General features: G+C 39.6%; 1 protein-coding gene across 1 annotated transcript in view; it reads right to left on the minus strand.

Moving 5' to 3' along the window:
• ABHD5 (abhydrolase domain containing 5, lysophosphatidic acid acyltransferase) overlaps positions 1–17,746 on the minus strand; it is a 30,396-nt gene that overhangs the window by 12,177 nt on the left and 473 nt on the right. Inside the window, exons 2-3 of the mRNA XM_056336297.1 lie at positions 1,177–1,262; positions 512–884 (exon numbers count right to left, since the gene is read on the minus strand). Coding sequence (XP_056192272.1) covers positions 512–884; positions 1,177–1,262 — 459 coding nt within the window. The remainder of the gene's footprint in view (positions 1–511; positions 885–1,176; positions 1,263–17,746) is intronic.

Raw genomic sequence — 17,746 nt, forward strand, 5'->3', positions numbered from 1 at the left:
TGGCATTCAGACAATTTAAATCAAACAGTCACTAAAATCATTTTTACATCTTCATGCTGGCACCAGACCGACTGCTAGCATTTAGACATAAATTACCTACGGGAATTATGCTCAGAAGTTTCAACGTTATCCATAATAATGGGAAGTTTGATAGAAACAGGCCTCTTTTCCTTTCACAAACTTACATTTGATCAGAAATGTCACAAAACATTCACCCACAAATACCATCTTTGCTATTTCACCTTATAACATGGCAAGGGGTTACTGAACAAAAACAAAGTACAGAAAAACAAACAGAAAAGTATGTTTACCATATCTACTTTTTTCTATTCACCTGGAAACAAACCATATGATTAATACTTTGGGCTTAAAATTCAGTGTCAAGTTCCTTTAAATCAGCACAGTCACTTTTTAAAGATAATCTATAAAAAGCCTGATGAAATAAAATCTGTGTTAAAATCATGAGTCAAATACAGAAAGGGAATTCCTTCATTCCTTTATTTTCACATACCTTGATGGGTATTTTAATGAGTAAGCAGCAGCCAGGAATCCACCTAGGTTGTGTCCAAGTAAAATCATTTTTTCTAACCCCACCTCCTTTCTCCATTCTTCTATGGATTCCACAAACTGATTTTCTGCTTCCTGAGCATCAGTGTCAAAGTGCGGTCTACTGCTACGTCCAAATCCCAAGAGGTCAAAAGCATGAACGGTCCTGTTCTCACAGAGATCTTCAAAATTGAGAGCCCACAGTCCAACACCTCCTCCAAACCCATGCAGGAGAACAAGCGGAGTTTTATGTGAAAGGTCTGGAGAGAATGTCAGCGTCCATATTTTATTTCCATTAGATATATACACATATTGTTTATTGTATGTGCTTGCAATACCTGAAGGAAGAGTAGGAAAAAATGATGTTGCTAGACATGCCTAATAAAATATGATGCACAGTTTACAGAAACCACTGCTTTAAATAGGAGCTCCCTTTCCAAGGAGAGCCTACAAACAAGTATCTGAAGAAGGGAACAATGAAAATCTAATTCTAAACGTGTTTATTTCACCACAGTGTAAAAGCCATATTTAAAAACTTCTTTGGTTATATTTAATGTAGATTAAATCTAGTAGATTACATGTAGAAAAACTAGTTGTATTTATAAAACTTATAAAAAACCAAAGACTTACATTTTAGCATTTTGTCCTCAGCCTCTTTAAGGTGTAGCAGTGAAGTGGGACACCAGGCAGGAAGCCAGCTGAATAACCATCCTAACCTACAACAGCAATACAGAATAAAAATTTCTTCAGCATAACAGTAATTGTTTGCACCATGTGATGTTTTGAAGACATTTCTTCTGCTGCTCTTCATAAAAGAACCCATGTAAACTACACACCGTGCAGGACAGGAGTGCACAGTGGGAGGGAATTCACTTTCTCCTGACTTTATAAAAGTGCTGTCGTGATCAGGGGCATTCTTCAAACAGTGTGCTGTTTCTCCAACATCTGTTCCTTATCAGAACGTACTGATCTATCTCCGTCAGAGCAGGCTTCTTCTGAGAACCTGGAGACATCAGCCCTCCTGCCAACCCAACAAGCCTGGCAGGATATGTAACACAATCACTGGAGTTTCCAGCCTCCTCTTAAGTTCCCTTGGAAGTCTGCCTGCACACATATTACCTTGCGTGAACTTACTATTTCCAAAAAAGCAATAAACAGTGTGCTCACCAGACTAACCAATTCATACACTAGATAAATCTAAAAAGTGAAAAATAAGCAGGTTTATTCTAGCGAAGTAAAAACCTAGGGCCTTCCTTACCAACTTAGAAACAAAGTTCCAGAGGAAAACAAAACTGCAATGTCAATTCCCCGAAGAGAAGCTGCTTTTCCAGCTGTCATTTGCTATCTTGGTAGTACTAGCTTGACCGTGACAGCAGGGGCAATGACTCAGCTAGCAGCACTGCCTCACCCACAATGCTACAAAGCACACAACAACTGCGTACAGTTCTTCCTGGGTGTTAGTTTATCCCTTGTTTTCAAAATTGAATCCTCTTTTTTCCCCTCTCACCTGCTTTTGAAGCGGCTCAGACTACCAGTGCAAAGGCTGACTATCCCTAATAGGGAAGAGGAGAAGGTCACCAATCCACAACCAACTTACTTTCTTTAGCACTTCTTTTCCTACACTGAACTGCTTTCCAGTTAAGTTATAGGATTTTCAGGACTGAACGCTGCAAGTAATAATTGTATAACAGTTAATGTTAAAAGACTATACAGATACTACATGTGATTTTCCAGTGCACAAACACTAGATAACGAATTACAGATCTGGACGCCCAAGTTCTTTATCCAAAGGACCTTCCCCCCACCATTTTAAGGGGCTGAGCTACTGAGCTGCATAGCTACTTAAATTTGTGATACAACATGGAAGGCTTTCTGCAAGCAACTGCAACTGCAAGCAGCAGTGTTCAGATTCACAGAAACATTAAGGGATACCAAGAAAAAAAAAACCCTGATCAAAAAGGGTTAGTCATCCCATCACCCATGCCCATTGCTATTCAGTATTATTTACTCCTCTGGGAAACACGCTGATGCCTGGCTCTTCTATAAATAACCTCCCTAAACCACCAGACTCTGGGAATCGTTATAATGGCGTACTGAGGGACTGTGAAGGGAGAGTTGTATGTCCTTCCGTGCCATGTCCTCATGCAATCTAAGAAATGAAGTAACTCGGCATCTTACAGGAGCGGGCATCCAAGTGTTTTGCTTCCACGTTAATCTACACATTGATTAAAAAGTAAGATTTTTAAGAGGTTAAAAGCTGGCACCAGCCAAAAGCAATTTCACCAGCAAATGACTGTGAAATCTGAGTTTAACAACATCACTAACTGCGTTCCAATGTTATGAATTACTCTGGTAAATTATTACACAATAGCTATGTCACCACCCTTCTGAGCCAAACTTTCTGCTAGTTATATGCTCAAGCAGGTATTTTCATTCATAACTCAGGTCAGAAGCACAAAACTCAGTCACTATTTCCCTCAAGCCAAAACTATACAAAATGTTTCTTCTTGGCAAAACTGCCGATTTAGCAAAGAAACTTCTTTAAAAAAAAAAATATATATTTAATCTACAGAAACAGTAGATTGAAGACAGTGCAGAGATATGACCACAATGAAATAAAAATGAAATCTACAGTTCACAGTCCCAGAATTTCACTTCCCAATCTTAGGGAGACACCTGGATACGCAGAAAAAATATTTAGAAAATTGTATCAGAATAGGAAAGCTGCAGCATAGATGCCCACTCATTCTTTTGCTAGCTATCAGTACTGTTAATACATACTGAGCTTTTCATTCAGAAGAGACATCACATGCATGTATAGCTTGATAAATACAGTCAGGAAGCTGAAACGCTTAAAATAAAAAAGCATGTTTCCAATTCAGTCATTTTGTACTTGCTGAACTAAAAGTGCAAGTGAAGAAGGTTTTCTGTCAAAAAAAAAAGTAATCCCTTTCTAGAAAAGTTATTTTAGAAAGAGAATATTTACTTACCTATATTCAAGACTTAATCCTTTGTCACCCCTGCCCCCCTTCCAAAAAAAAGATTCACCACATTGCTAGATGTTTTCCACATGTGGAGAACAATCAACTGCTTAATCTATCTGAATAATTCCTCTGATAGCTTTGGAATCCTAGAGCATGGCTATATCATTTCTTTCGTACATCTGTGCTAAATGTGTCTCCTAAATGCACACAAGAATGTCAATTGCTTACATAGCCTATCATTTTTATTTCTGTGATATGACGTTAAAAGGAGCTATGTAGTGTCAAAAAGAAAAAAAAAGCAACAGACTTCTCAAGACAGTGTGCTCATCAGCAATGGAGATAAGACATGAAAGAAAACGAAAGGTTTCAGCAGTAAGTTTCACACTGTAAGTGAGCTACCCACTGACAGAAGAGGCAGACCTCACTATGCTCTCATCACCTACCACTTCACAGACACTCTGCTTCCATCTTCATTTTTACAAAAACAAAGCTCAACAGTGGAATCTTGTATCTTGAAGAGTTAAGAAATCCATTTGGCTTAGCTGTTTGCTGTATCAAAAAGAGCGAGCTAAATCTGGCAACTGACAGCCCAAATTTCTACAATTTGTATACTGACTGTACATATGAGTGTTACAGGTCAAATTACTAAGGTACATAACCAGTGAGATTTAACCCATATATTCATTTGTGGCCATGCAGTAACACAAACCAGTATGCACACCCACGCTAAAATAAGCAATAACCAGTAGGGCAGAGCATGCCATAGGATGCTCCCTCACATCTTCTGTTTGGGGTCAGTTACGCTTTTCACAGCCACGCAAAAAAGAAGTCACTCTCTCTGCCAACAGACCTCCACACTTGTGACACATCTGGGGCAGGAGACCAGAAGGCAAGGGAAAGCCCCAGAGACACCTGCTGAACAGCCTTAGATATGGAGAAAGTCAAGCTGATTAGTGTGAGGCTAGAAGATTAGTGAGACCATCAGTAGCCTGTGCTGATGGCCCAAACCAGTAATAAATAATGAAAACAAAAGGAACACAGGCAGAGAGATCTGACAATGTGGAGCTGCAACCTCTACGCGCAGGGGCAAGCTGCCAGTCAGGCCCTAACGCGATGCCTGGCTGGACCAGGCGGCCTGTTTCCCTGGATCCATGCATAATAAAGGATAAAAATAAATAAATAAATAAACAGAGAATAAAGAATCATTATTACCTTTAGACATCTACACAGTAAAGAATAACTGAATATTGTGTAAAATGTAACTAAGCGTAATACTGCTTTTCCTTAGCTGTTTGAATGTTAATTTGAATCAAGAACTTACTGTCACAGCACAGCTTAAATTGCCCAAGGGTAACTTTCAAAATAACTGAGAATCAAGTAGAGGCAGAGGCATAGTGAACTTGACCCACCCATCCGCCTCCACTAATTAGGTCAAATAGGATGAAGAATGTGGCAAATACGTAACTCACATACAACCATTCAGTCAGCTAGATTTATCCTGTTTAGCTTGGTGAGAACTGATTGATCTGTAGCCAGTTACAAATTTTACATACTCCACAAAAAGCTCATGAAGGGTCTAGATAATACTGAAGAATTGAAAACATCTATTGTAACACTGAGTTTTGCACTCAAACCGCTGAACACTTTATTTGATTTCTGGCTTGTAATGTGGATTTAAAAAACGAAGCTCTACCATATAAAGATGTTCAATGAATGTTCAGCAGAAGTTGTAACTATCTAGGAGATAGAAATGTACATACACATGGAGCTCATTCTCTCAGTTTTCAAGGTTTCAATTTATTCACATTAGAGTTATATGAATGCATGGCCTGCAAGTTGTATTAAGCTTAAAACCATAAACAGAGGCATCTTCCCATGTACACCACATCACTGTAGACCTGTAATAATCTATGGGAAGCCTGTGTGGCAAAAGAGCAAACCAGAAAACCTGTAAGTAACAGAACTCCACTAATTCATGGTAAATGAAAGCAACACCATTTGCTACATGATGATTTGTCAAAAATTGCTGACCTACTGAGACAGGACGTGCAGAGATCTTTCTACAGCGCTGAATAGAAAATCAGCTTTTCACTAACAATTTTGAAGCTAGTACAGTAACCAAAAGTTCCAGTACAGACTAAAAAACAGGTGCTGAAACATGCACCAGTGACAGAAGCACGGAGAATAAACTTTCCTGTCATGAAGATTATTCAGACTTAAAACCAACATCAGCAGGGAAACCAGAGCTCAGGGTATACAACAATCACAGAGTAACTCACAAACAGGGGATTACGGGAACATAACTGAATACACGAGCAACAGGGCTGCCTATCTGTTTCTGTCTTAACTCTCAGCAAATGAGCATATTTAATATTGTTAATTGAATTTTTGCAGACAGTGTTGCAGACTACCAAGGTTTTAGCTAGGGAACAAGCTCAAAAACTTAAAAAGCTGAAACACTGAGTGAACTCACTGGTAAACCATTTCAAGCTTTACCCTTTACTCTAAAATCTTATTAGAATCAAGCTGAACTTTCAAAAACCCTAACCCTCTCCTTTCTCGACTTTTGGAATTAATTCCAGCTGTTTTTAAGGAAGGAAACAAAATCAAATTAACGCAGAGAATTTGCTGTAGTGTTTTTGCCCAGCACCGAGCTGAACGGTGGTGTGATTTTCAGGGCCATCCAGCTGGCATAGCAGTTACGAACATCCATCAGTTCAAGCTAGCCCCACATTCAGAGAATCCTGCACTGTAACAGGAAAACAAGGGTGAGTAATGGAAAGACAGCTCAGACTATCCCCTCTTGTTTCTGCATAAAGTATCTTTGAAGTACTGTGCTAACAAAGGAATTCAGAACTGCCAATGTGTTGAAATCTCAATATGACAAACATCATAAGGCTTACTATTCTAAGGTCTCACATAACCCTACCACACAAAAACACTTCAGCATTGCACTTCAATGAAACGAGTCATATAATTGTTCTGCTCAATTGAGTTATAATGCTCAGCATTTTATCAAAACAAACCCTAGATAATGTAAATATTATCATTAAGCCGTAAGGAACCCTCAAAAGAGATCAATAATTAAAAGAATGGGGCAACCACCTACAGGGAAAAGCAACTCGCTCAGCCCTTGCAATTGTTACAGAAATACTAAGAATGGGCAAAACAGGAGGAGTGAATCAGGCATTCAAAATAGGGCGAGAAGTCAACATACTAAATTTAAGGCATAGTGCCAATGTTAAAAGTAAAACCATTTTACCATAACGCTCTAAGAACACTCTATAGTTAACATAGGATTTTGGACAGATGGATGGATGCTTCAGTGAAATAACTAGAGATACCTTTTTACCTTTGTCATTATATTTTTTTCTTTTTTTCCTTAAGAGGAACAGCAGAAACAAGTCTGTTTACTGAACTTTTCTGCATTTTTCTCGGCATCAGCAGTAGTCTACACAAAGCCTAAGAGGTAAGGAAGATGTGGCTTCCTCCATTGTCAACACCACCAAGTTTTCAGAGAATATTATATTTCTGGTTACTAAATTTCAAGTTTACAGGTAGTAACTTGAAACAATACAAAGCAAAAGAAACAGTCACAGATTACACAATCAAACAGGACTTTGCGTGTCAAAATGTCACGAGAAAAGTAGTAGGCTTAAATCTGGCTAATTTATGTTCAAGGTAGAGTTAAGTTATAAGAAACTTTTTCTTTCCGATTTCATTAATTTAATGGCCTGCAACACCAGAATACTGAGTGCTGTTTACATGACTGATTATGGCAAGAATTAATGCTTCTTTATTAACATGTACCATCAACACTACCATTACAAAAAACCTACTATTTCAGTAAAGAAAAATATTTTTCTTCCCAGCATTCATGATAACCAAGTTCCATCTTGTTCTCTATTTACTCCCGGGAGAATTTCTTTTGAATTTAGGTTGTTTAACAAATCACTGGGGGAAAAAATACTTTGGAAAAAAATGCAATAAACCTATTTCAAACTAGTATGTGAAAGAACAAGAAAACATGTTCCTAAAACTCCAGTAGATTGAAAAGTAAATGAGGAGATACAGAGGTGGCAACTATTTTCAACTCAGTAAAGTTTAAAAATTGTTATATATTGGAACTGCATATCTCTGAATCAAATCCGACAATATTTTTCTGGTTGGTAACACAACGTTAAATGACTAATAGTGATAAGAAATTTAAAATGCTAAGGTAGTACCACTAAAATTAGGATGTCACTTAATCATTGTGGATTTAATTTTATGAACAGGTTCAATTTCTCCTGTACAGTTTCAGACAAGCCAGCAGTCTCTTCAGCATTTCAGCAACTGTAATCATTTAAAATGCAAGAAAATTACACATCCAGGGTTGGTACTAGTTTAAAGCAGAAATCTTGCTATGAGAATGAAAGTTGAGGTGGAGAAAGTTTTAATGTAAAGTAGTAAATAAAATACATTCTTAAAGAGCAATTCTTAAAATGCTCCCTCTGTTCAAAGAATATGTAAGAATATAAAAGTGAGATTTAATTAATGAATTTTATCGAAAATAACAGAATGCATTAATGATTAGCATGAAAAAGGACTCAAATTTCCTAATTAAATTTGGAAAGTTTACGAAATTATAAAAATACGTTTATTGTATGAAAGCAACATGCTCTGCATGAAACTCAGAACAAGATGCAGCGAATTAACATACATTAGACTTAAACCTTTGACAGAAGTAGTTGACTGCTGTTAATATTCAGTGTTAAGTCTGTTAAGTCAAGGAAAGCCAATTTTTAAAATAAGAAAGATAAAACGCGCAGAGGAGTCTGTGTGTTAGTCCAGCTCTGAGAACCACCCTATTTCTGCATTTTTATTCCTGATGGTGTCAGTATGCGGTAAACTGAGGGATGTAATGCCTGAATCCCAGGCCATCCTCACTTCCAGCAGACCAGAGCAGATCTAAAAGCTTACTATTTCCTCCATCTCACCAACTCTACTATTTTGTGGCTGCTCTCTCTATCAGATTTGTGAAATAATTCAGCTTTAAAAGGAATTGTATTTTAAACTAGATAATTATGGACACCCAGCTGCAGAGAAGCCAAACAGTTAACCAGCCAATCTGTGGGCTAAGAAGGCAGAAAAAAAGACCAGCGAGGCAAGGTGGAGGACAGCAAGCTTGCAAGTCAGAGCTGCCAATGACAGACAGTAACACAGAATCATGACCTCGGCCAGCCTGGATTTAACTGGGCAGGGATGCCTCAGGAACCCGACTCAGGATATGGTTTAATGAGAACTTTAAGAGCATAACCAATTTTGGGAGTCCTTGTTGTCCTTCCTCCCTGTCCTCAAAGTGCAGCATGTTCTTTAGCGCTTCAGTATTCTGAGAATAATGAATACAGTCAGAATTGTTCAAGCATTCACAAGCTGTGTACAATAACTGTTATTGCAAAGACTGCGTATGTCAGATGTAGTAACCACAACAACAATTTGAATGTGATGCTCCTAGGACAAAAACTAAGCTCCGGCAGCTGCAGACAAACAACAGGAGAAGAAAAATATCCCAACGTTCCACTTCATAATCATTACATGAGAAGACCAAAAATGCTGTAATCCTCAGGGAAAAGACTTTGATGAGCATACCAAAGAGGCAAGATCCAGAAGCAAGAATGAGAAATACGTTATGGGAGCAAAAAGCTTCAATACTTTAACAAATGTTTGTTTGCCATTTTCATGAAGGAACAAAAAAAATGTATGGAATTACTGTGAGTGGGTTAAAAAGGAAAACAATTCTCCCCCCAGGTGACATTATAACCCTGCCTGTAAAGTTCTGTTTAGATGAGTTCTGACCCAAGATGTTCCATGCAATTAGATGTTGTGAAATTCTTGGATATTTCAGTAACATTAAAATAGAATGTTTTGAAAACCTCTACATAATATTTCTAGGAAGTGTAACGTACATCAGTCCCATTCCAACAAAAAGCCCATGATAGGTTATTGCAGAATATTGCTACACTAGGTCAGAGGTAAAAAACAATGCATTCCTCATGTACTTACTGCATCTTGAACTCTGTATTCAGAACATTCAACATCAGAATTAGTGTTGAAAAATTCAGAAGCAAATTTTACTACTGTATTTATATTAGCTGTGCTACACTGGACTACCACTTATTAAAATTAACCTGAGAATGTAAATAATGACTGTGAATCCATAACCAACAAGCACTTTCTGGCTATTTTAGTGACAGTGAGTTTATTTCTTGAAGTGTTATTTAAATTGAGTAACCTGAGCATTCAGCCAGTGAAGAGAACATAAAATTCTGTTCCCTCCCATGCTGAACCTCAGCCAAAGGGTACACCTCACTGTATACCTTGCATGGCTGAAGCCCCTTCCCCATTTTCTTCTCTGTCTCCCGGTACTGCCTGCCTTTTTTTTTACCCATATGCATCCTTCTTACATGTTTTTGTCATTTCTTCCATCTTTCTAGCTATACCAAAAGCTGTCCATTTCAGAGCATGTGCTTTTTCAGTATGTCCCACAAGAATGAAGTTTATCCATGGACTGCCACGCAAGCCTGCAACCTGTAATGCTCATGCTGCTTACAAAGTAGCTGTGTTAGCACCCAATGCAAAAAAGGATTAAGTGTATGTGCAATAATGAAGAAACCATGTGTGTGGTCATACAGCTATTACTTATTCCTATTACTGTTCACTGCTATATAGATTCCAATCCTACCGTCCTTCAAAAGATCACAGTCTTCTCTACAGTCAGGTTAAAGCTTGGCAACAAATACACTACAGAGCAGAGAACTAATTAACTCTGACAAGCTTTCAGGAGCACTGTTCCTCCTTAACTTACAACACACCCTCTAACATGCAGGCACTTCCTCTTAAAAACTTTATGGTCCACTGACTGCTAATAGTCATCTGCTAAGCAAACCCTTGGTTAGTTCCTTCCATCTCTTCTAAGGACCCATTATTTTATATTTTGATTTAAAAGATAACTTAAAACATAATCTAGAGAAAAATCATATTAGCAACTACAGACAAGGTATGGAAGAATACAAAGACAAAGATGCAGAGGAGAGGAAAGGGGGAAGCTGCACTGTCCCACTAAAATTCTCAACCTTGTGACAGAGATCATGTGTGTAACACCCAGGTTAGGTGCCACTGAGGACCTACATCCCTCTGCCTCCTCCACAGTAAACTCATGTCTGATAGAACTTGGCACTGCCACACCTATTGAGTCTTTTTACAAACAACATGTTGCACATTACATTAACAAAATGTGAGGAAAAACATAGTTAAAATAAAGAAAATTAAAATTTCCTCTTGGTACCCTTCAGACACTATGTAACTTTCTACTACTTCCATTTCATTCACTCACCTACTGACGTCCTGCTGCTCTTCAGATATTGCATAACCTCAACCTTGTTTAAGTCTCTTTGTCAGCCTTCTCATACCTACCATGCCAGAGGCCCGCACTCCAGACTGTCCCTGAGTTCCATCAAACAGGACAAGAACAAAACACACATGTAACAGGCTCCTCTCATAAATCTGTACCACTGCCCACCCACACTCTACCCCACTTACCTTTCATTTACATTCCATAGTGTATTATGCACAATTTAGATCACACCTTAAATAGGAGATGGATGTTTTCATTTTACCATAAGGTGCCATGTAAGAACACCGATAAAAGACTGCCTAAAGCACATGATTATTTCCCATAGCTCCAAGCACTTGTACTTGGTGTGAATACAAACTGAAGACTGGTTGTTTCACTGCAGATCATCAGAACAACTTCTACACTGTCTTCCTTTATCATAACCACCTACAGTGCTAACAGTTACCCATATCAAACTTCAAGAACTGGTACTCAACATTTTGGGCTACCTAGCCTCATTTCCACTTCTTAGAAAACCTAAGAAGTGCACAGCCCTTTTCATAACAGACTGTTTTGTGTACATGTCTACGCTACAAATGCTTTAGATGTCAAGGAAGTGTCTTAAAAATAGGTAGAAAGTTAAAAGGGTCTAAAAAGCCATTGCATCAATGTCCCCTTATGCATAGGTACGATATAATTAATAAGCCTATAGTGTCAGTATGACACTTACTAAATGCAATCAAGAAAAAAATAATCTACAATAATCTGCTAGCATGAACCCACCCCATTTCTTTAATTCATTGCAATACCCTTCTCTTCCTCACTTCAATATGAGTGGACTTGCTCAATGGCAATAGGTGCTCTTGCATCTTTTGTTACATAATGCATTTTTACACCTGTATCTTCCCCTCCTTTCTGTAGTCTCCTATGATCCTGAGTTTTCTATTAACAAATCCTTCAGAGCACTGTCCTTCTCTGCCATTTCTCACCATGTTTTCTTGGTGTCACTTAAAATCCTCCTCTTTTACCCTCTTAACCTTATTCCAGACTAACCTCATTCCCCTATAGCTTCACTGACTCACAAATCTCCCTTCTCCACTGACCTCTCTCCTGTTGTTCAGCTTCTCATCTGGATCTTTCAGAGCCAATGCAAATGCAGACACTCACCTTTCCTCCCATGACCTCTTCTCTCTGGCTGTCAATACAAATCATCTAAAAAACCTATCCTGAAAGAACGTCAGAATTGCAAGTAAATACTCAAAAGTTATGAAACATGAGAATCAAATTTCCTCAACAAGCAATCTTAATAAAGCACTATATAGAGGGAAAAGAAAAGATGCTTTAACAATTTATCAGTTGGGAGAGTTCTTCAGATTCTCCCATAAAAGTTCAGAAAAGTCAGAGATCCTCCTGACACAGACAGTGTCTCTTTAAGAGGGGTAAGTCTCTAACTGGGTCTACCAGCTCCCTAACAGGATCTAAAAAACTTCTAATATACCCAAACACATGCAATACTGGCTAAAGTTTGTGTTCTCCAATGACCCATAGTCACCAACACTACGGCAGCCCCACAGCTAGCTGCCCCTCTGGATTTATGACTCTGCTTTAATTTCCACTGGGGCTACAACCCCCCTCACTCACTGGTACCCTAATCCTACTTTGACAATTCTTGTAGTAGAGTCTTTGCTTGATACTCTGAAAGCTTCCACTTGACCCATACAATTAGTAGCAGACTTTCTAACAATGCTCTTTAACCTTTAACCCTTACTCCCCACCAGTAGCATCCTAAACACAAATTAAAAGCTACTACGTAATTACTATCTTCCTCCCTCTGCTTCTTATATTTTTCTTTAAAGACTTGAGCCAGATGTATGATAAATGCAGTCAGATTTTTGTTTTATGGGGGATTTCTGTCATAGCAGATGACTTGGCCAGGTAAACACTGAAGGAGAGCGGGATGTTCTACGGGAAGCAGTGGAAACCTTCAGGCCGGACACTGAAAGTGTCTGTTTCCTAGTGACAGTATCCCTAAGAATTTATGCCTCTCTAGTGCATGCATGATGCGTGCCTGTGTGCTCAGCAGTGACAGTGGAAACCACGCACTTGAATGATGCCTCAAAGGCGGCAACCAGGGCCACTGGAAAGGAGCAACTGAGAGGATGCCCTGCTGTTCCAAGAGAGGGGGAGATCTTCCACAGCTTTCTGGAGCACATTGGCATGGCCTTTCCTCCTACATCTAATGTAAGAACAAGTTTCAGAAAGACTGGAGGAGAAAACCTTTCAGCCTAGACATGCCCAGCCTGTGGCACTCAAACCTCTAGATGATGTTTCCTAAGGCACTGTCCCTTAGGAACCATAAAGAACTATGACAAACTGAAGAATTCTCTGAAAAATCATAAACATATTTGCTGAATTGTAAATGAAATGGATGAGATGCCCCAATTCTACTTGTTTTGTTTTTAAAATGTGAAACAAAGGCCAGGGGCCTCACTGTTGCCCCATGAACAGATCTTGACCAAGGCTGTGATCCTTTGGCAACCCCTTGCCATCAGCCCTGTAATCTAATTTCCAGCTAAGCTGAGGGAACTTGAAAGGTGGTAAGTAAACGTATAAATGGGTCTAACTGAAACCTAAAAGTCCCCTTCACAAAGGCAAGTTCGTCAGGTATAACCATGGAGGACCAGTGTGAAATGAGTGAAGCAAATGGAAAAAAAAAATCCAAAGAGGAGCCAAAACCAAGTAAAAAGAGCTGAACAGATCATCTACTTTGAGATAGTAACTGCAATTATTAAAAAAAACCAAAACTTTTTTCCACAATGTTTGCCTATGGTTGCCAGCCGGAAGAAGCTCAACATTACTGTTCTATCCTCATTAGTGTTTAATCAAGCCTCTCTTGGGGGCATTTAGATGAGATTCCTCCTTGTACAAGGACACGGCCATGACCATTTTCTTTCTGCCACTGGTATGAGAAAATAGCCCCTATTATATTTCGCCATCTTTCCCTCTCTCCCTTGAGCCTGTGTTGGGGGAGAAGAAAGATCTTCCTGACGAACACAGGCCTTCCCTTCCCAAATTCATACAAGGACAGGAAAACCGTGAGAAGAAATCCTATAAATACCTGAAAACCTGCTCATACATGTACTTTCAGATGAGCAGACAGATGTAACACAAAAGGCATTAAGCACTGAAGCTATGACTGACACAATCCTGCCATCAAAACAGACAAAATCAGAAAAGAGGAATGAAACATCCTTTAACCTTTTCCCACATGTGCTTACCACAATGCATTTATGTCTCACTCGCTTTTCAAAAACGCAAGCTGTCAGTACCAGACCTGCTGTCAGTCACCCGCACTATAGAAAAGGCTCTTGGAAACAGTCTCCTTTCACAAAGAAAAGCTGGGCCTTGCTTTCAGCAGTCTACCCATTCAGTTTGCTTTAAAACCCAGAGGACATAATGAGGAAAAAAAATCAAGCAAAAATTCCGAGTTGAGAGTGTTCCTTCATGTTTCAATATCATGCTTTAACATACCATTGATACCTGTGTGAACTGTCCTACTAAGAGGCAGATGTAGGCTCTATTAAGCCTAATAAACCATTCCTCTTTATTAATCAAACAGCTCAGTTCAAAATTGTATAAATAATTCTGTAATACAAACAAGCTTGAAGGATAATACAAAAATAATGGTGATTACTGGTGTTGCAATTAATGTTTTTACGTATTACTCCAAGCCATTATTTTTTGAGACTACAGGCCAGTTAACATCAATTTGATGAAGGTTTGCAAGTGCAGATCCCCTAAAAAATTAGTTTTAAAGAAAGCTACTCCACTTATCTCAGAGGGGGAAACTCAACATTCTGTTTTGGGGATTTTTTTTTTTAGATATATATATACACACACATACATTTAGTAGCTGCTATTTCTAGTTATCTTACAAGCCACAAGCAGTCCTGCTGAATTCAGAGTGAGCATAAGTGAATTCAGTAACAAGTGAATTCAAAAGGCTTATGCTAGGCTGTTTACCTCACAGGCAGAAGTCTACATCTAAAAATTAGGCAGAGAAGGTCCAGGGCTATGATGAGGTTTGGAAATCATTAGCAGGTGACACGTTAACCAAGCAATCACTTCCACGATGAATGCTAAAACATACGTTTGGTTCATCTTTTCATTCAAAGTTAGGACAATGTCATGAGCATTCTTCAGCTGAGATCTAGAGAGTAACCGAGCCACTGCTATTCTGTTTTCACCATACTTTACACAGTTACCAGATTGCAAGAAACTGAATGTGTTGCATAACAAGTTGAATCACACTATTTTTTTCAAAGCAGATAAAGTAAACTTCGTATTTATTTTTCATATACACCTGGCACTAACAATTTAATCTAGGGTTTTGATAGTATATTTTGTAACTTTCCCCCTCGCTGCCAGGGAATTTTAACTCAAAAAATATTTAACCTATTTCAATGGTTTATAAACTTCCTCTGGGTACTGAGCTTTGCTCAACTGCAAAAGATGAAGAAATGCTAATTTTGCTATTGTTAGAAACTGACCAATAAAAGCACTAACAACTTGGAGCACTAATATTTCATCAAAGCTAATGCACTTTCTGATTCATGGAAAAAAAGGATGAGATTTTGTTCTGAGAAGTGTTTAGGGAATTGCGGGCTTTACTCTTTCACATCAAAAGGCCTAACTGTTCAGAAGGGTGACACTGACAACATCCTGAAAATCACCCCCCTTTAAAAGCTATCCAGCTGAGCAAATGTGGTGAGAGCTTGCCATAATCCTTTCAAAAATTTAGCCTACGATTCCGAACCCTATGCCCAGATCATCTAGTGTTACGATCCTGCAAGCCTGACAGGCTACTGAAGCTGAGGGCGCTTGGCACCACATCAGCAGCACTCAGTACTCGGTGTCATCAAAGCAGACAGCTAATACAGTTCAGGCTAATGCGCTGAATGAACATACAAACAAAACAGGTTGAGGCAGAGCTATTTTAAGACTCTTACTTAGAAAACCTGTAAACCATCAACAAGAGGCTTTACAAATGACATGTATGTTATGAACGTGAACAGGTCAGAAAGAACACAGAACCAAGAAGGGGACCGTAGTTTCAAATGGGTAACGTTGCAGAAGGCAGGGTGAAGGTTATTTTGAAAAGCTATTTTGAGGAAAGGAGGAGAGCGCAGTAACAGTGTAGATGGAACTGCACAGTGCTTTGAAAAGGAAGCCTTTGAAGTTTATACTTGAAAAGAGAATGCTGCGCATATATGGTGATAAAGGCATAACAGGGAGTTTGGAGAAGACAGACAGTCCAGTTCTAGTCAGATTGAGCTGGCAGCAAAATATGTAAGATGAAATACCAAAGCCAGAAGCTGGAAAAGGGACCAAAAAGAGAAGACCAAGAATGCAGGTAGTTTTGAAATCTAACGGAACAGACACATGACAAAATGCAAATAGTAACATCCTTGATATGAAGTCATGAGTGCAGGGCATGATTTCGATGCAAGCAGCTGAAGAATTTTAAGTGGTATTTCACAAAGTAACACAAGACTTAATTATGAGAAAAGGGAGATGGAGAAACACAAGAAAAGGTTTTGAGGGCCACGTAATGAGCAATGAGATATACCACCTGGTATTTAAAGGATGGAAATAGGAAAAATTAACGTAAACAGTGCACACAAAGCACATTTACACATCTGACGGGATAAAGCACATGTGTAACTAGAGCACTGCTACACATCTTCTGATAAGAGTATTTTTTGCTTTAGAACCATAAAATATGATGGAACAAACTGGGAGATAAGTGACCAGCAGACATATTAACTATGTATGACAAACAGACTCAGAGATAGGATGACCGCATTATTCTATACTGGGATAAAGGGGGGCAGACAATATATTTAGGGGCAATGCATGAGTGTTAAGAACAAGTCTGTACTGGAAGCTGAAATGCACAACGAGAAATAAAACATGCACTGAAAGACAAGGTATGAGAAGGCATACAAGAGTAAAGAGTATGTGAATGGAAGAACAGCAGACCACTGATCAATAACCTGATTATTATAGAACCATTTGAATGTATACGGACAAAAGATACCGTGCAGAACTAAGTAATTTCAGGCAGAAGAATGATAAATAGCGATAATGAACTCACATATTGAAGGTGTAAGTAGTTACAAACAAATATTAGGGATGTATCCTAAGAAAAGGGGCAGAATAATTTATTCTACAGGAATTATTCCAGTCATGCCTTGGGATAGTGAAAGGAAAGCAAAGGTTCGCAGCGACAGCTGGTGATGAGGTAGGCATGCGATACTAGGAAAGGGAAAAGCTTGAGCAACAGTGCCTATGTTAGTAATTTAAAGATGCGCTCTCGTCTCCTGCCGGTGCCAAGTGTTACACTGAGGAACGGCGGCAGAGGGGCTGGCAAGCCTTACCGCCTGTCCCACACCCAAGGGGACACACAGAAGGGACAGAACAAGCCCACAGCAAGTTTGTGCATGCAAGCGAAGCTGCGAAGGCGGGCAGCGGCCGGGGGCAGCGGCCGGCCTCGGGGGTGCAAGCGAAGGGTGGGTGACGTCGAGGCCGACGGCAAGCGCCCCCTCAGCACTGACAGCAAAGCGCGTCTCTACACACCTGCAGGCAGGTCGGCGACAGCACGGGCCGGGCCGGGCGCGGCGGAGCAGCAGGGCAGAGCCCCTTGGCGGCAGAGCCCCCGGCCGGCCGCCCGTGCGGGGCCGCGCTGCGCGCCCCCGAGGCAGGCGCGGCAGGAAGCCGGCCCGTGCGGCAGGAAACAATGGCAGGCAGCGCGCCCGGGCGCGGAGGGGGCGCAGCGGCG

The sequence above is a fragment of the Falco biarmicus genome, chromosome 4, assembly GCF_023638135.1.
Source record: "Falco biarmicus isolate bFalBia1 chromosome 4, bFalBia1.pri, whole genome shotgun sequence".
Taxonomy (NCBI): Eukaryota; Metazoa; Chordata; class Aves; order Falconiformes; family Falconidae; genus Falco; species Falco biarmicus.